Consider the following 22859-nt stretch of genomic DNA (forward strand, 5'->3'; position numbering starts at 1 on the left):
TCTGTTTATATTTGTTGTTGAGTTACAGGAATTCTTTATATATCCTGGACATTAATCCCTTATCAAATCTATGAGTTGCAAATATTTTCTCCCATTCCATGGGTTGCCTACTTACTCTGGTGACAGTGTCCTTTGACACACCAAAACTTTCAATTTTGATGATGTCCTGTTTATTTTTCTTTTGTTGCCTGTGCTTTTAGTATAATATCCAAGAAATCACTGCCAAATACAATATCATAAAGCTTCTTTTAAGAGTTTTATACTTTTAAGTTAATGTTTAAGTTAATTTTTTATATGGTGTAAGGTAAGGATACAACTTCATTTTTTGCATGTGGATATCTAGTTTTCCCAGCACCATGAAATGGTTCTGGCACCCATGCTGGAAATCATTTGACCATATAAGCAAGAGTTTATTTTAGGATTCTCTGTTTTGTTCTTTTGGTCCATAATGTAGGTCTTTTTTTTTTTTTTTTTTTTTTTACCAGTACTATACTGTTTTAGTTACTGTAGCTTTGTACTAAGTTTTGAAATCAGGAAGTGTGAAACCCTCAAGTTTGTTCTTTTTCAGGAATTGTTTTGGCTATTCAGTGTCTGTTGAGATTCCATATAAACTTTAGGATGGATTTTTATATCTGTGCAAAAACAAAAGTCATTGAGATGTTGATAGGGATTGTACTGAACCTGTAGTTCACTTGGGGTTATTGACATCTCACAATATTAAGTTTTCTAATCCAAGAGCAAACCTCCCATTTCTGTTTTAATTTTTTAGCAACATTTTGTTGTTTTCATTGTACATGTTTTTAATCTCCTTGGTTCAATTTATTCTTAAGTATTTTATTCTTTTTGATATTATAAATGGAATTGTTTTCTTAATTTCTCTTTCAGATTGTTCATTGTTAGTGTAACATCTGACTCATTTTATTGGCCAAAGTAGTCACATAGCCAAACCCAAAATCAGGAGGTGGGGAAGTATAGCCCACCAATCATGGAAGGCCACTGCAAAGTTACATGGCAAAGTGAGTCAATACAGGGAGGAATGAAGAACTGGGTTCTGTAACAATGATATCCTATACTGAACTTCAGACAGTCAATTTTAGCATTATTTTTCCAGGGCCCTTTTCAAAATAGTCTGACCCAAGCCCTTTAACCAAACAGTTACTATGAAAAAGAAATAAATAAACAAACAAACAAACAAATAAGTAAGTAAGTAAGAAGTTAGGGCACTAGAGGACAAAAGGAATGAGCAGACAAAGGAAGGAGATAACAGGCAACAGCCTAAGTAAGTTGCTGGTGTGCAGCTGCACAAGTAGCAGATATAAAGGAAAGAACACAAGTCAAGGAATCAGAAAGCCTGCCACTTAATCTTGGGAAAGTATCTAACAACTCTGGGCCTCAGTTTCCTCCTCTGGCGTGTAGGCTCGATAATGTCTAAGGACCTTCCCTGTGTTAGCTCTGCATCCTATACAAATTCTAACAGTGTTGACCCCAGCATAGAAAACAAGACAACCTTGGAAAATTCCTTCTCTTATAGATCCATAGGTACACACAGCCATACAGGTGGCCATTCTCTTGTCTCACAGATCTCATCATTTTCTTTTTTTAATTTTTTAAAATATTTTCTTTATTATAAATATTATAATATTTATATATTTTATATAATATAAAGAGAGAGAGCACACAACACAGAGCCCAACGCAGGGCTCGAACCCATGAACCATGAGATCATGACGTGAGCTGAAGTCGGACACTTCACTGACTGAGCCACCCAGGTGCCCCAGATCTCATCATTTTCTGCCTTACATCTCAGTTTTATTACTGTGCTTTGTTTTTTATTCAATACCAGTGAGGATCTCCTTGCAAAGGGGAAGATAATCATCACTGTCTTATATATCCCCAGAACAGTAGGCACAACATTGTTACTTCTTTAACTAAATTGAGGGGGAAACACCAGTATCTTTAATTTTGAATGGTTTACCATGTGTTTGGAACTTCTAAATAAATTGTCTGTGGAAGCTAAGTCATTGAGGACACAACAGCAAATTCAGCGAGTGCTCTGAATTTAAAGAAAATTAGTTTTTTCTCACAGTAGCAATCAGTTTACTTTAATAATTCAAGGCTATAAAAGCTTGAGTAGACATAATATCTAAGCTTAATATTTTATAATTTAATGTATCAAAGTATGTTTAATGACTATATAGATAAGTAGAATATCGTACATGTCAAAATGCAGGCTTGGCAAAAGTTGTTAGAAGGACAAGGTTCTTGACTGATAGAAAAATTAAATTGGTGTTTACAATTGCTTTCTAGAGTTTGTTGAAAAACTTTGGCTTGATAATCACATAAACAGTAAAACAGTGGCCAATATTAGATTTTTACCAATTAAATTGATTCTTAACTATTACTATATAGCATTTTTTTTCCAACTCCCTACATTTGAAGAAGTGCTTTCTTCCAGTACAAAATCAGTGTAGGAACTAATTAACTTAAAAAAAAGTTCAAGAGGTGAATATTAATTGCTGCATTCTTTCAAGGTTAGTTACAAGGACATAGAAATAGGTACTTTGTGTTCTTGGAGAATTTTCACTTAATTGAATGAATAATAGTCCCCTTCCCAGAATTCCAGAGAATAAAAACATCTATTTGCTTGGAAATAGCAAGCAAAAGAAATATGCTGCCGGTATGGAGACTACACTCTATGTATGGCTTCTAGAGCCACAGAGGCACAAAAAGAACAAGTCAGGAATATGGCCCTTCTGGCTTATTAATGGCCTCTCTCTCTTCTCCTCTCCTTCTAGGCTGTCCCATCAGAGGTCACCCTACCCCTAATATCACCTGGTTCCACGATGGCCAGCCAATTGCCACTGTCCCAGGACTGACACATCATATCTTGGCAGCTGGACAGATTCTCCAGGTTGCAAATCTTAGTGGCGGGTCTCAAGGGGAATTCAGCTGTGTTGCACAGAATGAGGCAGGAACACTCGTGCAAAAGGCCTCGTTGGTGATCCAAGGTAAGGAACACTTCAGGCTTTGGGTGCCGAGCTTATTCCTTGAATAAGAAGGTCAACCTGAGAATCTAATTCTCTAATAGAACTAACTGATTTCTGATCTCCAGTGGTTCCTCAAGCATGAAAGTCAAAGCTGAATCATGTTTCCATATGATGCGGCCCTTCAGAAGAGCCGCCAGGCTCCGTCCCAGCAGAATCTGGAAGTCAGTGCTGCTTTCATAAATGGGCCCTTCAGCTTCACAGTGTTGCTGCTGCCCAGGACCAAAGAAACACCACGATATATCAAAGTCAAAAAATGTTTCATTTTTGTGTGTTTAGTAAGAAACACACACACACACACACACACACACACACTCGTAAGCACACATGTGCATGTGTGCAAAGTAACCTGTTAAACTAATGCAAGTTTTCTCTGTGGGTTTGGTCAAAAAATAATCTCTCGATCCAAACTGCTTCATTAGTGCCTCCTCTCCTGGAGACTCAAGCCAGTGCCAGTACCTGCTTATCATCCTAAAGAGTCTTAAACTGTAGTCATATGCTATGTGTTTTGCAGTCACCCTTTCTTGTGGCCCCATTGACAATAGACTGTGTGGTTCATGCATTAATCTTCCAGGAACATGGGCAGGTCAGAAAGCCCGTGGGAGGGGCTTGGCATCAGCTGCACCAAAAAAGGGTTGTGAATGAGCCCAAAACAGTGAGAAATTAACCCAAAGTGGGTCATGTTAAATAAAAACTAAGTGAGGCTTTCATGGTTTCCATAAGCTACTTCTAACCTGTGGCCTGTGTGTGATTATTTTAAGGAAAAGCAAAATTCCATTGCATGCATTCTAAAATGGAGTATTCTGTGGGAAGGGACAGAATTCTGTGCCAGCGTAGCACATGAGAAGGGAGATTTTTCTGAGCAAATGGGTTTTCCCCTTAAACAGCCTCCCCTGCCATTTGGCTCTTGAGACAGGAAAGTAAATGTTCCATTTTCTTGCCAACCAGCCATTCTCCACTAAAAACCAGAAGCCAGTGCCTATCTGCAAGGTTTGTAATATACGACCTTGCAAATAAGCGCTCACAATTTACCAGCCTGCAGTTATTTTTAACAGCTTTCCTCCCAGTGAGTCCCAGACCCCCAAATAGAAAATCCAGAGAAACTGAATTTCTCCCTTACATCATTGTCTCATGTCAATGAGTACTCTCTGGATAGGCTGTTTGTTGTTGTTGTGTTTAGTAACATCTATGAAGTCCAACTCAAATGTGCACATCTAAATATGATTGTTAGGTATTTCTGATATTTTTATAGCTCTTTGTTGAAAAATAAAGTCACTTTCTGGTGAACCACTAGGAAGAGAAAGCACTTTGGAAGTGTGTTTAAAAACATGAAAGACTAGAGGCACTGATTCTAAATACTGGCCCTGCACCAGGTGCTGGGCGAGGCCCTCTACCTTCATTATAGGTGGTGCTCACAATAACTCCCCAAGGTAGAGGCTTCGTCCTCCCTTTACGGATGAGCCAACCGAGGCTCCTGGAGCCGAGGCCTCTTGCCTACATGAATTGGGAATGGAGCGCACTGATGGACGGAGTCTCATGCATAATAAATTGTGCCCACAGAGCACAGGCATACTGCTGGCTTCTTTTCACCTCTGATCCTCCTCTGACAGATTACTGGTGGTCTGTGGACAGACTGGCAACCTGCTCAGCCTCCTGCGGTAACAGGGGCATCCAGCAACCCCGCCTGAGGTGTCTGCTGAACAGCACAGAGGTCAACCCCACCCACTGTGCAGGGAAGGTGCGCCCTGCTGTGCAGCCCGTTGCATGCAACCGGAGAGACTGCCCTTCTCGGTGAGTGTGGCAGACACTGGCACAGGCCTCCCCAACCCCACAGCTGACCCCTGGCTTTTAGCCACCTTGGTGGCTAGTCTTTGTCCGGCATTGCACAGGAAGAGACACAGAGTGCCAGCAAGGGGGCCTGCCATCCAAGACACTCTTCTTTTCTCTGGGCACAGACTTGTCAGGCCTCTCCACTGTGCAGAAGCTATCCATCAGAATGGGCCTCCTCCCTCGCCAGTTTATTCCCCCACCACTCAGAGAGCCGAGGGCTATCTGGTCATCCCAAGGGCCTCAGAGGATCTGTTCGGGGGCCGGGAGCCTTCCAGGCCCTAGCAAGAGCTAGCCTTCATCCTGCAATAAGAAATGGGCCCTCTGGTTTGTTTGTAAGAGGAGAAATGTGTTTGTGGTTGAGGTGCCGAGGAGATAGGGCTTACTGACCAGCACCCCACCCCCTCCCCTTTCTTCTAACTTCAAAAACCGTGCTTATCAGTACTCTAGTTGAGGTGAGGAAATCATACCCTAGTCTTGTCTTTGAAGGGTTGAGTCCTGCTGACGTCACAATAAATCTTCTTCGTTTTCTATAGTCGCCTCAATGGTGGATATATATTCTCAGCATCTGGTCCCAGAACGACACCCACCGTCTCTGCCACTTACAGCTTGGAGAAGTTGTGAGTCACACAGAGCACCCTCCCCCCAGTTTGCAGACAGTAGTTAAAAGGATAATGGATGGACTCAGAGTTGGCACCAGCATGGCACCCAGAGCCTGGGGGGACTTGGCTGGTTCTTGCAATGGCCCTTTACTACCTATCTGTGGGACTTCCATAGACTACTTAGGCATCCGCCCTGTGTTTTGCCAGCTGAGTCATAAGGAGCAGCTGAAACCAGGAGAGACTCAATGAAATATGAAACACACTCATTAATATCAGCAGTTTGACTTGCTGACGGGAAGGTTTCCATGGGAATGATTAATGTCCTTTTATACCCTTCCTGAACTGTAACATAGCCGTACCTCTCCTTTCACAAACCCCCCACCCCAGCTCCTGAAAAATTGCTGAAATGTATATTTGGAAATAAAAGTTGATTGAAACACAGGCCTGACATTCACCGGGGATATAAGGGGCTGGAAGATTGCCCTCGCCAAGCTATTTGAAACGAAGACGAAGCCTTGGACATGCCAAGGACTTTTTGATTGGCTGTGGTGATGGTCAGAGTCAATCAGCCTCATTTACTTCTGCAAATGAAATAATGGCCATGTCTGCTTGGGTTTCAGTGCCCCCAGGAGCTTTAAAACACCTCGTGCCTGCTTCCTAAGTGGCTCTGCTCCTGTGGGTTGGAAATCTGCATTCAGTCATCTCTCTCCAGGGCAAATGGAGCAGGGAAGTTCCACCAAATTAAATAAGTCACAGAACCAGATTCAAGTGGAATGTGCTCCCTGTCCCTGCTACTTGCCTCTCCTGGGAGCCAGATGTGGCGCCACTGGCCTAGGGAGTGGCCACAGGCTTACCTTTGACTAGTTTCCCTCCCGGGCTTGTTGGGCACTCCTGTAGCCTTCTTTGAACACAAATAAATATTGCCCTGGTTGTCTTTGAATAGGGCCAGGAGGTCCTGCATTGACCCAGGTAGCTAGTCAACCATTTCATTTAGATAAGCTTTTTCTCAGGCCATAAAAACCAAAGAATGGTGCAGTGGGTGGGTAGGTAGGTGGTTTGTTGCTTTTTCCCTAGATTGAATAAAATGGCTGGAAAGTGCCAAGTCTTTTCTCATTATTTCTCTTTGAGAACTAGCCCACCATGCAAACATGCACAGAGAGCCCCTACAGGTTAGTATACGGACCGAGGATTTCAGAGCATTTCCCAGATTACAGCTTGGCTTTATGAAAAAGCCATTTGCCCATCTCGGTCAGTTTCCCTTCGAAGGATCCAAATTGTAGTTGGAAGCGAACATTCTGAGAACTACATTCACCACATGTGCAGCCCTCAAAGAGGTATAAGACCTATACCTCACCATGGAGGTGAGAGGTGGGGGACTGCTCCAGAAAGCTAGAATGAACTTTGCGTGTTTCTCGGGGATTCAACAAAATCCAGTGATGTGGGTTAAGGCAAGGGAGCAAATACAGTGCGTACAAGCAGACAAAATGTTGACTTCAGTGAGAGCCAGATTGCCTCCTTGGTCAGGAGGTGACACAGTTTGGGTCTGACTTCCCTAGGAAACTGTCCCTCTTATGTCACACACTTGGATGGCTTTAGGAAGTACCAGAACTGCCATGCAGTGTAACTGACTAAAGGACTGTCTCCACAGAGTGTTCCACCTGCAGGCTCATAGCTTTGGGGACCAGGGTCAAGCTGAGACCACTGACCTTCAGACTACTCTTTTGAGATGCACCTTTGCAGTCAGTTTCCAAAGGGTATTTGTTTCCTGTGTCTGCCATTACAAATTAACACAAACACGGAGGCCTAAAAGAAAAGACATTTATTCTCTCATACCCTTGAAGCCCACAAGTCCAAAATCAAGAGGTCAGCAGGGGTTCACCCCTTGCAAGTTCCTTGCAACTTCTGGTGGCTCCAGGCATCCTGTGACTTGTGGCCACCTCACTCCAGCCTCTGCCTTTGTGGTCCCATGGTCTCCCCCTCTTCTCTGATTTCTGTCTTTCTCATATAGGGACATTTATGATGACAGAAAATGCAGGATAACCTCATCTCAAAGTCCTTAATTATAGCTGTAAAAACCCTTTGTCCAAGCATGGGAACATTCACAGGTGCCAAGGATTTGATGCAGATATCTTTTGGGGGCCCATTTTCTAGTCTTCCATGTATACCTTGAAAAGGGTCATGCCCCCCAATTTAGTAGCTGTGTGGTGAGAACAGGGGGGTGTTACAGGCTCTATTTCTGAGACTGTATAGCATCATTCCTCTGCCCAAGGCCTGACCCTTTGCAGCTTACCTGATTTCCTCCCTCTCCCCAGGTGGATGGTGACCTCCTGGTCTGCCTGTACCCGGAGCTGTGGGGGAGGTGTCCAGACCCGCCGGGTGACCTGCCAGAAGCTGAAAGCCTCTGGAATCTCCACTCCTGTGTCCAACGACATGTGCACACAGCTTGCCAAACGGCCAGTGGACACCCAGGCCTGTAACCAACAGCTCTGCGTGGAGTGGGCCTTCTCCAGCTGGGGCCAGGTAAGTGGATTTTATTTGACAGGTAAATCTAAAGGTGTGGACCCTGCCGAGGTGGGAAGTAAAATGTAACCACTGCCACATCCTCTGTGATGTCAGACCTTTCACATCCCACCTGTCATCAACTCATCTTCCCAGTATCCATCCTATTGATCCCTTCCCTCCCCCTCCTCAGGTCTTCCTTTCTTCCTTTCTCAGGCCATCAGTGAGCCCTCAGTAACCCTTTCTTCAGACTCATTTTCTATAAGGCCACCTCTCCTCGCCAGCTGTGCTAAGGTGGATGATTTAAAACTCTGACGAAATCCATGTGGGTACTGCAGTCTTATTCGGAGCCAGGGGTTCTCAACTGGGATACACAGAATCACTTAAGAAACTTCTAGACCAATGTCCAGGCTGCACCTCCCTGAGAGTCTACATCAGTTGTTCAGGGGCGGAATCCGAGCATCAGCAAGTTTTAGAAACTATGCAGGAGATGCTGGGGTGTAGGCATAGTAGAGAACAACTATTCCAGGCTAAGAAGAGTTGAAGCCTAGCTGGATCGCTTTGAAACCACCAACTCCTTTTTCAATTCTCAGCCAGAGGATAGCCAAGAAAGTCCCAGGTTAGCTTAACACACTGCAACAATGGAGGCTCATGGGACCCCAGGAGGGATGAGGCCTCTTCTAGATATAAGAAGGAGCCGCAGGACTCTCCATTTGGAGAGGAAATTTTATATTTAGTTATGACTTTAAAAATTAACACAAATTGAAGATTCTCAGTGGGGAGGAATAAACCTGAGCAGTGACAGACACTATGCCATGACAGAAGCAACCTTGGAGGAAAGGGAGGCGATGATAGTCACCTTACCATTGTTCTACGATTATTTCTGGGTCAGGTAGAACTGAGCATCAGTCAGACATTCCCACTGTAATTAGAGGCCTGGGCTTTTCCCAGTGCAGGTGTGTAGGGTCTCCATTTAGACAGAGTAGTTTTCCTACTCATCTGACTCCTTCTCTGTTTTAGAATGTTGGTGGCACTAAGAGAAAACAATCCAGTGTGGTCCTTGGGGGAAATGACATAATTGCCTATGTTCTGTTCGTTTCAAAGTATGTATTCAAAACCTACTGGGGACTTACTTAGTATCTAAGAGCTGCCTTCAATGCTGATAATCAGCTAGTACCCACCCCACTAACTACGCGGTAACAAATACTGTTTGTCAGAGGCTGACAGTGGGATGACCATTCTGATTGGTCAGACATAGTTTGTGATTGGGTGGTATCTGAACCGTGCCATTAAGCCTGGCCTGCTGGAACACCCCAAAACCACCACAGGGCTCTTAGTTCTTTGTGTCACTGTATGAACTAACATGACTGAATGTTTTGGGCAGCTGGGAACTTGAAACTTGTTGGAACTGGCTACCTGCACATTACTGCATTCATGTTCCTCCATCCCCACCCCGAGGTGTGTTCTTTGGAAAACAATCACTTGGAATTTCCCATTAAGTTAATATGCTGTAGCCATCTTTAATGAAGATCAAATGTTATTGGGAGGAAATCTGGCCATGCACTTGCAATCCATAAGCCATTTCTGTCCCAGGTGAGTCCCGGGATAATCTCAGCACTGGCCAGTCAACACACTCGGCCGGAGTCTCCTTTTTGGCACCTTTACCAACCCTCCCTTATTTCCAGTGACCTAATGTATGTGCTTCATAATTAAAGAGGCATGAGCTCCCTTTGCTCTGATGCCTGGGGGATATCATCTTTCTCCTACCTGGAAAAGCCCACTTCTGCTAGCTTTCACTCAGCCCAAGGCTTACTGCTTCTAGGCCCTCGAGGCTTCCTGGCAGTTTGTGAAATTACAATTGGGAACAGATCTGGCTACACACGGGGGAGACGTTTCTGCATTGGATCACTGAGGTCACTGAAGGGGACATACACTGTGCACATTGATGATTCTCAGTGATTACTTTTTCTGAAAGAGAGAAAAAAAGGTCCTTCCTCCTCCTTTCCCTCAAACACTCTCATCCCCTTCTTCTAAAACCCTCTAGGCAAGTATGTCTCAAGCTTTGATGTGAATCATTAAGTCTTTAATCTGGATTTAACCTTAATGTGGATCTTGTTAAAAATGCAAATTATGATATGACAGGTCTGGAAGTAGAGCTTTAGATCATGAATTTCTTTACTGAGGCATAATTGATACCCATTATTATATTTTCAGGTGTACAACATATGATTTGATATTTGTACACATTGCAAAATAATCCCCACAATAAGTCTAGTTAACATCTGTCACCATACATAATTAGGGGAAAAAATTTCTTGTGATGAGACTTTAAGATTGACTCTTAGCAACTTTCAGCTGTGCCATACAGTACTATTAACTATAGTCACTACGCTGTACATTACATCTCCGTGCTATATTTATAACTGGAAGTTTGTACCTTTTGACTGCCTCCACATAGTTTACCTACCCCCACCTCTGGCAATCAGCAGTTTATTTTCTGTATCTATTATGGTTGGAGGAGGTATTGTTGTTTAGATTCCACCTATAAAGCCACACAGTATTTGTCTTTGTCTGCCTTAATTGACTTATGCCCTCAAGGTCTTCACATGTCATCACTAATGGCAAGATGTCATTCTTTTGTGGATAAATAATAGTCCTGTGTGTGTGCGCACTCACACATGCACACACACGCACCACATTTTCTTATCCATTCATCCGCTGATGGACACTTAGGTTGTTTCCATGTCTTGGCTGCTATAAACAATGTTGCAATGAACATGGGGGTGCATATACCCTTCCAAGTTCGTGTTTTCATTTTTTTATAAATACCTAGAAATAGAATTGCTGGTTGGCATGGTAGTTCTCTATTTTTAATTTTTGAGGAATCTACATACTGGTTTTTATGATGGCTGCACCAATTTACATTCTCACCAACAGTGCACAATGGTTCCCTTTTCTCCACATCCTCACCAACACTTGTTATTTCTCATCTTTTTTGATATTAGCTATTCTAACAGGTGTGAGGTCATATCTCATTGTGGTTTTGATTTTCATTTCACTGATGCTTGGTGATCTTGAGCACATTTTCATGTGCCTGTTGACCGTCTGTATGTCTTCTTAGGAAAAATGTCTATTCATATCCTCTGCCTTCTTAAAAGGTTTGGTTTTGTTTTGTGTTGAAAGGTTTGTTTGGTTTTCTGCTATTGAGTTGTAAAAGCTCTTTATGTATTTTGGATATTAACTCCTTATCAGATAAATGATTTGCAGATAACTTCTCCCATTCAGTAGGCTGCCTTTTCATCTTCTTAATGGTTTCCTTTGCTAATGTAGTCCCACTTATTTACTTTTGCTTATGTTGCCTTTGCTTTTCATGTCAGATTCAAAATATAATTGCTGGGGCACCTGAGTGGCTTAGTCAGTTAGGCATCCGACTTTGACTCAGGTCATGATCTCATGGTTTTGGAGTTTGAGCCCTGCATCAAGCTCTGCACTGACAGTGCAGAGCCTGCCTGGGATTCTCTCTCTCTCTCTCTCTCTCTCTCTCTCTCTCTCTCTATCCCTCTCCCTCTGCCCCTCCCCCCACTCACTTGCTCTCTCTCCCAAAATAAATAAACTTAATATATATATATTGATTTTTTGTTTCTGTGAAAAATTATCATTGGAATTTTGACAGGGATTGCATTTAATCTGTAGATTGCTGTGAGTTGTGTGAATATTTTAACAATATTGAGTCGTCCAATCCATGAAAACAGAATATCTTTCTACTTGTATCTTCAATTTCTTTCATTAATGTCTTACAGGTTTTCAGTTTATAGGTCTTTAACTCCTTGGGTACATATATTCCTAGATATTTTTTTCTTTTTGATGCATTTGTAAGTGGGATTATTTTAATTTCTCAGTTTACAGTTAGTCTAGAAATACAGTAGACTTTTTATATTGATTTCATATCCTACAACTTTACTGAATTGGTTTATTATTCAAACAAGTTTTTGGTACTCTTTAGGATTTTCTATATAAAATGTCATCTTCAAATAGTAAGAGTTTTACTTCTTTCCAACTTGGATGCCTTTTATTTCTTTCTGTGGGCTAATTGCTCTATTCTTAAATTATATTGAATAAAAGTGGGCATTTTTGTCTTGTTTCTGATCTTGAAGGAAGGCTTTCAGCTTTTCACCATTGAGTATGATGTTTTCTATGGGCTTGTCATATAGGGCCTTTATGATGCTGAGGTACATTCCCTCTATACCTACTTTTGTTGCTCTTTTATTTTTTGTTACTGAAGATAGATGACATGCAATGTTACTTAGCTTCAGATGTACAACATAGTGATCCCACAATTCTATACATTACTCAGTGCTCACCACAATAAATGTAGTCACCAGCTGACACCATATAGTATTGCAATATTATTAACTGTATTCCCTTATGATGTACTTTTCATCTCTATGATTTATGTATTTTATAACTGAAAGTTTGTACTTCTTAGTCCCCTTCATCTATTTTGCCCATCACGTCACTCACCTCCTCTCTGACAACCAACAGTTTGTTCTCTGTATTTAAGTGTTTTTTTATATTCCACATTTAAGTGGAATCAAATAGCATCTATCTTCCTCTACCTTACTTATCTCACTTAGCATAGTATCCTCTGCGTCTGTCCATGTTATTGCAAATGGCAAGATTTCACTGTTTTTTATGGCTGAGTAATATTCCATTTTCTTTCTATCTCTCTATCTCTTTATCTATCTATGTCATTCATCTATTAATGGGCACTTGGGTTGATTCTGTATCTTAGCTACTGTAAAATAATGCTACAATAAATATAGAAATGCATACATCTTTTTGAATTAGTGTTTTCATGTTCTTTGGGTAAATACCCAATAGTGGAATTACTGGATTATATGGCATTTCTGTTTTTGATTTTTTTTATATTCTCCTATAGTGTTTTCTACAATAATTATACCAATTTACATTCTTACCAGTAGTGCACAAGGACTCCCTTTTCCCCACATCTTTACCAAAACTTGCTATTTCTTGTCTTTTTCATATTTGCCATTCTGACAGGTGTAAGGTGATAGATAGCTCACTGTTTTGATTTGATTTGCATTTGTGTGTCTGTTGGCCATCTTTTGTATTCTTTGGCAAAATGTCTATTCAGGTTCTCTGTCCATTTTTTCATTGGATTTTGTGTGTATATGTTGAGTTGCCTAAATTCTTTATGTATGTTGGATATTAAACCCTTGTGGCCATGGAATACTACATGGCAATGAGAAACAATGAAATCTGGCCATGTGTAGCAACATGGATGGACCTTGAGGGTATTATGCTGAGCGAAGTAAGTCAGGCAGAGAAGGACAAATATATGTTTGCACGTATAGGAGGATTAGGAGGAACTTGACGGAGGAACAAGGGGGAGAAGAAGGGGGGAAATGGTGGGGGAAAGGGAGAGAGGCAAACCATGAGAGACTCTTGAATGCTGACAAAAACTGAGGACTGATGGATGTGGGTGGGGGGAGGGATGAGCCTGGAGGAGGGCACTTGTGGGGATGAGCATTGGGTGTTATGTGGAAACTAATCTGACAATAAACTATTTGTAAAAAAAAAAAAAAAAAACCTTGTGGGCTATGTTAATTACAAACTTCTCACATTCAATAATTCAGTAATTACAATAGCTTATTTTTGCTTTCCTTTCCCTTGACAAAGGATACATATTCATAAATTCATTCCTAAGGCTGATGAAGATATTACTGCCTATGTTTTCTTTAAGGAGTTTTACAGTTTCAGGTCTCGAATTTATATCTTTAATCCATTTTGAGTTTAATTTTGTGTATGGTATAAAAAAGTGGCCCAGTTTCATTCTTTTGCAAGTAGCTGTCCACTTTTTCCAGCACCACTTATTGAAAAGACCATCTTTTCCTCCATTGTACATACATTCTTGTGTGGGTTTATTCCTAGCTTCTCTATCCTGTTCCATTGATCTCCGTGTCTATTTTTGTGCCAGTACCATACTGTTTTTGGAATATTATAGCTTGGTAGCATATTTTGAAATCAGAGATTGTGATACCTCCAGCTTTGTTCTTATCTCTCAAGGTTGCTTTGGCTATTCAAGGTCTTTTGTGGTTCCATACCAATTTTAGGAATATTCTAGTTCTGTGAAAAATATTGTTGATATTCGGATAGGGATTATATTTAATCTGTAGATCACTTTGGGTAGTATGGGTATTTTAACAATCTTCTTTCAATCTGTTAGCATGGCATACCTTTCCATTTGTTCACGTCATCTTCAATTTCTTTCATCAATGTCAGTTTCTGAGTAGACGTCTTTCATTTCCTTGGTTAAATTTATTCTGACATATATTTTGGCGATACTGTAAATGATATTGTTTTCTTATTTTTTCTTTCTGCTACTTTGTTATCAGGGTATAGAAATGCAACCAATTTCTGTGTATTAATTTTGTATCCTGCAACATTACTGAATTTATTTATTCTAATAGTTTTTTGGTGGAGTCCTTAGGGTTTTCTATGTATAGTATTATATGTCATCTGTGAATAATGACAGTTTTATTTCTTCACCAATTTTCATTCCTGTTATTTCTTTTTCTTCTCTGCTGCAGCTAAGATTTCCAGTACCAGGTTGAATAAAAGTGGTGAGATTGGACATCTTTGTCTTTTTTCTGATCCTTGAGGGAACCCTTTCAGTTTTTTACCATTGAGTATATTAACTGTGGGTTTTTCTTATATGGCCTTTATTATGTTGAAGTATTCCCTGTAAAGCACTTTGTTGAGCATTTTTATCATGAATGGTTGTTGTGTTTTGTGAAATGTTTTCCCTGCATTTATTGAGATTATTATATGGTTTTTATTCTTCCTCTTTTTAATGTGATGTATCCTGTTGCTGCTTGCAAATACTGAACTCCCTTTGCATCTCTGGAATAAATCTCTCTTGACTGTGGTGAATGATCATTTTAATATAGTTTTAAATTCAGTTTGCTAACATTTTTGAGGGTTCTTGCATTTATGATCCCCACAAATGTTGGCCTGTAGTTTTCTTTTTTTTTTAAGGTCTTTTGTCTGGTGTTGTATAAGAGTAATGCTGGCCTCATAGAATAAACTTGAAAACATTCCTTCCTCTTCTAATTTTTGTAATAGTTTGAGAAGAATAGGTATTAACTCTTCTTAAAATGTTTGGTAGAATTCACCTGTGAAGACCTCTGGTCTTGAACTTTTTTCTGTTGGGAGTTTTTGATTACCAAATTCAAATTCATTACTAGTAACTGGTCTGTTGAAATTTTCTATTTCTTCCTGATTAAGTTTTAGAAAACTATGTTTTGGTGAATTTACCCATTTTTTCTAGGTTGTCCAATTTGTCGGCATCTAATTTTTCATATTATTCTCTTTATAATTCTTTGTATTTCTGTGATGTTATTTTTCCTTTTTTGTTTCTAAGTAAAGGTTTATTAACTTTAGTTATCTTTTCAAAAAACTAGCTCTTGGTTTTTTTTATCTTCTTTTTTTTAGTCTCCACCTATTTCCACTTTAATCTTTATTATATCTATACTTCTACTAGCTTTAGAAAAATAACAAAGCCCTGTTTCTCTAGATATAAGGTTAGATTGAGACTTTTCTTATTTCTTATAACAGGCCTATATTGCTATAAACTTCCCTCTTAGAACTTTATTTACTGTGTTCTAAAGGTTTTGTACTGTTTCCATTTTCATTCACCTCTATGTATTGTTTGGTTTTCCTCTTTGATTTATTCATTGACCTACTTAGTGTTTAGTAACACGTTGTTTAGCCTTCATGTGTTTGTGTTTTTTCCATTTTTTTTTTTTTATTGTAATTGGTCTCTAGTTTCATACCATTGTGGCTGGAAAAGATGCATGATATGATTCCAGTCTTACTAAATTTATTGGGACTTGTTTTGTGGCCTAACATGATCTATCCTAGATAATGTTCCATAAGTACTTAAAAAGTTTATGTATTCTGTTTTTGGATGGAATGTTCTGTATATCTGTTAGATCTATCTCATCTAATGTGTCATTCAAAGTCATTGTTTCCTTGTAAACTTTCAGTCTGGATGATCTATCCATTGATACAAGTAGGGTGTTAAACTACCCTAATATTATTATATTACTATCAATTTCTCCTTTGATGTTTGTTAATATTTGCTTTATACATTTAGGTATTCCTATGGTGGGTGAGTAGATATTTACAATGGCCATATCCTCCTCAAATTGATCCCTTTATCATTATCCTATACCCTTCTTTATCTCTTGGTACACTCTGTTTTCAAGTCTATCTTGTCTGATATAAGCACTGTTATCCTAGTTTTTTGTGGTTTTGTTTTGTTTCCATTTGGATGATCTTTTTCCTTTCCTTCACTGTCAGTCCATATATTTTTTGGTCTGAGTGAGTCTCTTGTAGGCAACATATAGATTGTTCCTTTTTTAAAATCCATTCAATCACATTATGCCTTTTGTCTGAAGTATTTAGTCCCTTTATATTTAATTACTGATAGGTATGTACTTATTGCTGTTTTGTTTTTTTCTTTCTGTTCATCTTCTGCTGCTCTCTTTCCCTGTAGTTAGATGGCTTTCTTCAGTATTATGCTTGGATTCCTTTCTCTTTATTTTTGTGTATACATTATAGGTTTTTAATTTTTAGTTACTATTGAATTCATATATAACATCTTAGCTGTATAGCAGTCTATATTAATTTGATGGTCACTTATGTTCAAACACATCCTAAAACCACTAAATTTTTACTCCCCCTCTGTGTTTTATGTATATGATGTCATATTTTACATCTTTTTATTTTGTGCATCCCTTAACTAATTTTAGTAGATATACCTGATTTTACTACTTTTGTGTTTTAACCTCCACACTGGCTTAATAAGTAATTCATCTACTACCTTTACTATGTGGTCATTTTACCAGTGAAGTTTTTTTCTAGTATGACTTCTTCTTCCCACTTAAAAAAAATTCCCTTTAATATTTCTTCTAAGGCTGGTTTAGTGGTGATTAACTCTATTAAAATTTGTCTGGAAAAACTCTCTCTCCTTGAAATCTGAATAATAACCTTGCCAAGTTATTCTTTGTGGTGGATTTTTTTCCTTTCAGCACTTTGAATATATCATGCCACTTTCTGTAAGCCTGCAAAGTTTCTGCTAAAAATCAGCTGATTGTCTTATGAGATTTCCCTTGTATGTAATAGTTTGTTTTTCTCCTGTTGTTTGTAAGATTCTCTATCTTTAATCTTTGCCATTTTAATTATTGCCATGGCTTGGTATGAACCTCCTTAGGTTTATCTTATTTGGGGATCTCTCTGCTTACTAGACTCAGATGTCTAGGAAGTTTTCTATCCACCCCTCTCCTTCTGGGATCCTTAACTATTATCATTTTTTTTCTACTTTTTGCTCTTCAGCTTGGTTGCTTCCATTACCCTGTCTCCCAGATCTCTGAACAATTATTCTGCATCTTCTAATCTGATGATTCACTTTAGTGTATTCTTCATTTCAGTGAGTGGAGCTTTTTTATATTTTCTGTCTCTTTGTTGAAATTCTTGCTGAGCTAATCTCTTTTCTAAGTCTAGTGAGTATCTTTACCACCAGTACTTTGGGGTTTATTTATTTTTAAATGTTTTATTTTATTTTATTTTTTTTGAGAGAGAGAGAGACAGCCTGTGCAGGGGACAGTCAGAGAGAAAGAGAGACACAGAATCAGAAGCGGCTTCAGGCTCTGAGCTAGCTGTCAGCACAGAACCTGATGCTGGGCACGAACCCACAAACTGTGAGATCATGACCTGAGCCAAAGTCAGATGCTCAACCGAATGAGCCACCCAGGCACCCCTATTTTTTTTAGAGAGAGAGAGCATTAGCAGGGAAGGGGCAGAGGAGAGGGAGAGGAAGAGAGAGTACCCCAAGCAAGCTCCATGCTCAGCACAGGATGCAGGGCTCAATCCCATGACCATGAGTGAGATCATGACCCAAGCTGCAGTTGAGTCAGATGCTCAACTGAGCCACCTAGGCATCCCATACGACCATTACTTTGAACTCTTTATCACACATATTGCTTATCTCTGTTTCACTTATCTTTTTGTCTGTGGTTTTGTCTTGTTCTTTCCTTTAGGACATATTCCCCTGTCTCATTTTGTCTAACTCTCTGTGTATTAGGTAGGTCACCTATGTTCCCTGGTCTTAAGAGTAGTGGTTTCCTGTAAAACAGGTACTGTGGTTCCATATAGCACTATTCCCCAACATAATCAGAACCAGTTGCTCCAAGGATATTCCCTGTGTGGGAACTGTGTGCATATCCTGGTTTTGGCTGAGCTGTGATTGCCCTGGACACACTTGTGGGTGGGACTGGCCTTCAGGCCAGCCAGCTGCAATGACTTGATTTGCCTAATGTATGCACATTGAGCAGGGTTAAAGCTGTTCAGAGGTCCAGCTACTGGTACTGTAGCCATGCTGATGGGATAGGGCTGGCGCTTAGCCTAACTCTGAAATTAGCCTTTACCAGCTGCAGGTACACCAAAGAATAGGGCTTTCTCTCTGTGCATAAACTACAGGTATACCAGTGTAAAGGGTTTATTCACCCCCTTCCCAGGGCAGGAGTCACTTCTTTTAATTTTTAAAATTTCCATCCAAGTTAGTTATCATATAGTGCAACAATGATTTCAGGAGTAGATTCCTTAATGCCCCTTACCCATTTAGCCCATCCCCCCTCCCACAACCCCTCCAGTAACCCTCTGTTTGTTCTCCATATTTTAGAGTCTCTTATGTTTTGTCCTCCTCCCTGGTTTTATTTTTTGCTTCCCTTATGTTCATCTGTTTTGTATCTTAAAGCCATCATATGAGTGAAGTCATATGATATTTGTCTTTCTCTAATTTCACCTAGCATAAAACCCTCTAGCTCCATTCTCGTAGTTGCAAATGGCAAAATTTCATTCTTTTTGATTGCTGAGTAATATTCCATTACATATACATACACACCATATCTTCTTTATCCATTCATCCATCAATGACCATTTGGGCTCTTTCCATACTTTGGCTATTGTTCGTCGTCCAGCTATAAACATTCAGACGCATATGCCCCTTCAAAACAGCATACCTGTATCACTTGGATAAATACCTAGTAGTGCAATTGCTGGGTCATAGGGTAGTTCTATTTTTAATTGTTTGAGGACTCTCATACTGTTTTCCAGAGTGGCTGCACCAGTTTGCATTCCCACCAGCAGTGCAAAAGAGATCCTCTTTCTCTGCATCATCACCAACATCTGTTGTTGCCTGAGTTGTTAATGTTAGCCATTCTGACAGGTGTGAGGTGGTATCTCATTGTGGTTTTGATGTTGAGCATTTTTTCATGTGTTGGTTGGCCATCTGGATGTCTTCTTTGGAAAAGAGTCTATTCATGTCTTTTGCCCATTTCTTCACTGGATTATTTGTTTTTTGGGTATTGAATTTGATAAGTTCTTTATAGATTTTGGATACTAACTCTTTATCTTTCCTTTGCAAATATCTTCTCCCATTCTGTCGGTTGCCTTTTAGTTTTGCTGATTGTTTCCTTCACTGTGCAGAAGCTTTTATGAGGCCTCAATAGTTCATTTTTGCTTTTGTTTCCCTTGACTCCAGAGACACGTTGAGTAAGAAGTTGCTATGGCCAAGGTCAAAGAGTTCTTGCCTGCTTTCTTCTAAAGGATTTTGATGGCTTCCTGTCTTACATTTAGGTCTTTCATCCATTTTGAGTTTATTTCTATGTATGGTGTAAGAAAGTGGTCCAGGTTCATTTTTCTGCATGTTGCTGTCCGGTTTTCCTAGCACCACTTGCTAAAGAGACGGTCTTTATTCCATTGGATAGTCTCTCCTGCTTTGTCAAAGATTAGTTGGCCATACATTTGTGGGTCCATTTCTGGGTTCTGTATTCTGTTCCATTGATCTGAGTGTCCGTTTTTGTGCCAGTACCATACTGTCTTGATGATTCCAGCTTTGTAATACAGCTTGAAGTCTGGGATTGTGATGCCTCCTGCTTTGGTTTTCTTTTTCAATATTTTTTTTTTGCTATTCAGGGTCTTTTCTGGTTTCATAAAAATTTTAGGATTGTTTGTTCTAGCTCTGTGAAGAATGCTGGTGTTATTTTAATCAGTATTGCACTGAATATGTAGATTTCTTTGGGTAGCATTGACATTTTAACAATATTTGTTCTTCCTATCCAGGAACATGGAATAACTTTTCCTTTTTGTTTGTGTGTCTTCTTAAATTTCTTTCATAAGCTTTCTATAGTTTTCAGTATAGATTTTTCACCTTTTTGGCTAGATTTATTCCTAGGTATTATATGGGTTTGGGTGCAACTGTAGATGGGATCAATTCCTTGATTTCCCTTTCTGTTGTTTAATTGTTGTTGTATAGGAATGCAATCGATTTCTGTGAATTGATTTTTATATCCTGAAACTTTGCTGAACTCATGGATCAGTTCTAGCAGGGTTTTGGTGGAATCTTTTGGGTTCTCCATACAGAGTATCATGCCATATGTGAAGAATGAAAATTTGACCTCCTTCTGGCCAATTTGGATGTTTTTTATTTCTTTGTGTTGTCTAATTGCCAGGGCTAAGACTTCCAATGCTATGTTGAATAACATTGGCGAAGAGTGGACATTCCTATCTTGTTCCTGACCTTAGGGGGAAAGCTCTCAGCTTTTCCCCATTAAGGATGATATTAGCATTGGGTCTTTCACATATGGCTGTTATGATCTCGAGATATGATCCTTCTATTCCTACTTTCTTGAGGGTTTGTATCAAGAAAGGATGCTGTATTTTGTCAAATGCTTTCTCTGCATCTATAGAGAGGATCATGTGGTTCTTTTCCTTTCTTTTATTGATGCGATGAATCACATTGATTGTTTTCCAGATATTGAACCAGCCCTGCAACCCAGGTATAAATCCCACTTGGTCATGGTGAATAATTTTTTTTAATGTATTGTTGGATCCGGATGGCTAATATCTTGTTGAGGATTTTTGCATCCATGTTCATCAGGAAAATTGGTCTATAGTTCTCTTTTTTAGTGGAGTCTTTGTCTGGTTTTGGAATCAAGGTAATTCTGGCTTCAGAGAACAAGTTTGGAAGTTTTCCTTCCATTTCTATTTTTTGAAACAGCTTCAACTGAATAGGTGTTCTCTTCTGCAAAGGTTTGGTAGAATTCTCCTGGAAAGCCATCTGGTCCTTGACTCTTGTTTTTGGGGATATTTTTTATTACTAAATTGATTTCTTTAGTGGTTATGGGTCTGGTTGTTCAAATTTTCTATTCCTGTTTCAGTTGTGGCAGTTTATATGTTTCTAGGAATTTGTCCATTTCTTCCAGATTGCCCATTTTATTGACATATAATTGCTCCTAATATTCTCTTATTATTTTTATTTCTGCTGTGTTGGTTGTGATCTCTCATTCTTGATTTTGTTTATTTGGGTCCTTTCCTTTTTCTTTCAAACTGGCTAGTGGCTTATCATTTTGTTAATCCTTTCAAAAAAACAGCTTCTGGTTTCAGGGACGGAGTCACTTTTGAGCTGCACCAGTCCCTGCCATGGCTGCCGGCCAGGTGTGATGGTGCAGGAGCTGCTTTGAAGGAATGCCTGTCTTGGCAGGTGGGTTGGGTGTACAGAAGAATGCTAAGGTGGGGCATGCAGTACTAGCAAGGTAAATGGGAGTGTTAGCTGGATACCCCTCAAGCATTCTTTTAGAAGATGGCAAGAAAAATGCCCACAAGCACTTTTGTTTCCAGAGAATTCTCGTGCAAATCTCTGCACTCCAGCATATGTTCTAAGATTAGTCAATTAATCTCCTTCACATATACCTCAGGTGCTTTTTAACTGCTGCTTCTGTGCTATGTGTTAGGCCAAGTTATTTAGCATGCTGGCTCTTTAAAGGCAGGGACTCAGTTTCCCATCACCCTCCTGGAGCTAAGCCCTGCTGGTTTTCAAAGGCAGACTTTATGGGGACTCGTCTTCCTAGTGCTGGTCCCCAGGGCCAGGATTGCCCAGTGTAGGGTTTGATGCCCCTCACATTTGTGGTTACTCACACTGGGGGTTTGGTTCCTGACAACCACCCCTCCTACCTTTTTTGATGTGCCCTTCTATGACTAGCTGGGGAAGTAGTCGTCAGGTTGTTTTCAGAGTTACTTGCCCAAGTGTAGTTGTTATTTCAATGTGTCCATGGGAGGAGGTGAGCTCAGGATCCTCCTACTCCACCATCTTCTAAATCAAGAGTAGATGTCCCTTCTAAATACCTTGTCAACAAGATATGTAGCAGGTCCTCATCATGTTGCAAATCTGGCCAGCCCACTGCAAAAAGGCACTGCTACAGCAAGAAGAGTAGGCTCCCCAAGAATTTGTTTGCTATTAGATGACATAAGCCAAACTCATTATGGACAAGTCTAGGACAAAGAGCCTCTGTCACCTAGGTGTTTCTCACCTCTGCCCACTTTGTTCAGAGTTTTTATCATAAATGGAATGTTGGATTTTGACAGATACTTTGTCTGGATCTATTGAGATTATCCTATTATGTTAACCTTCATTTTGTTAATGTGTTGTATCACTTTGATTTGCAGATGTTGAACCGTGCTTATACCCTTGGAGTAAATCCCAGTTGGTTGTGGTACATGGTCTTTTCAATGTATCCTTGAATTTGGTTTGCTAATGTATTACTGATGATTTTGGCATCTACGTTCATCAGAGATGTTGGCCTACAATTTTCTTTCCTTGTGTCCCTTTCTGGTGTTGGTAATGCTTATCTCATAAAATGAGTTTGGAAGCATTCCCTTCTCTTCTATTTTTAGGAAGAGTTTCAAAAGGATTATTATTAATTTTTCTTTGAATGTCTGGTAGAATTCACCACTGAAGCTATTG

At 39.8% G+C, this 22859-nt stretch overlaps 1 protein-coding gene across 1 annotated transcript in view; it reads left to right on the forward strand.

The window, feature by feature from the left end:
• Positions 1 to 22859, forward strand: part of ADAMTSL1 (ADAMTS like 1) — a gene marked incomplete at its 5' end in the record, with an annotated part of 912424 nt that overhangs the window by 872084 nt on the left and 17481 nt on the right. The window contains 3 exons of the mRNA XM_077765085.1: positions 2796 to 3008; positions 4655 to 4835; positions 7786 to 7993. Of these exons, the coding sequence (XP_077621211.1) occupies positions 2796 to 3008; positions 4655 to 4835; positions 7786 to 7993 (602 nt within the window). The remainder of the gene's footprint in view (positions 1 to 2795; positions 3009 to 4654; positions 4836 to 7785; positions 7994 to 22859) is intronic.

Source organism: Crocuta crocuta, unplaced genomic scaffold (genome assembly GCF_008692635.1).
Source record: "Crocuta crocuta isolate KB4526 unplaced genomic scaffold, BGI_CrCroc_1.0 scaffold687, whole genome shotgun sequence".
In the NCBI taxonomy this organism is placed as follows: domain Eukaryota; kingdom Metazoa; phylum Chordata; class Mammalia; order Carnivora; family Hyaenidae; genus Crocuta; species Crocuta crocuta.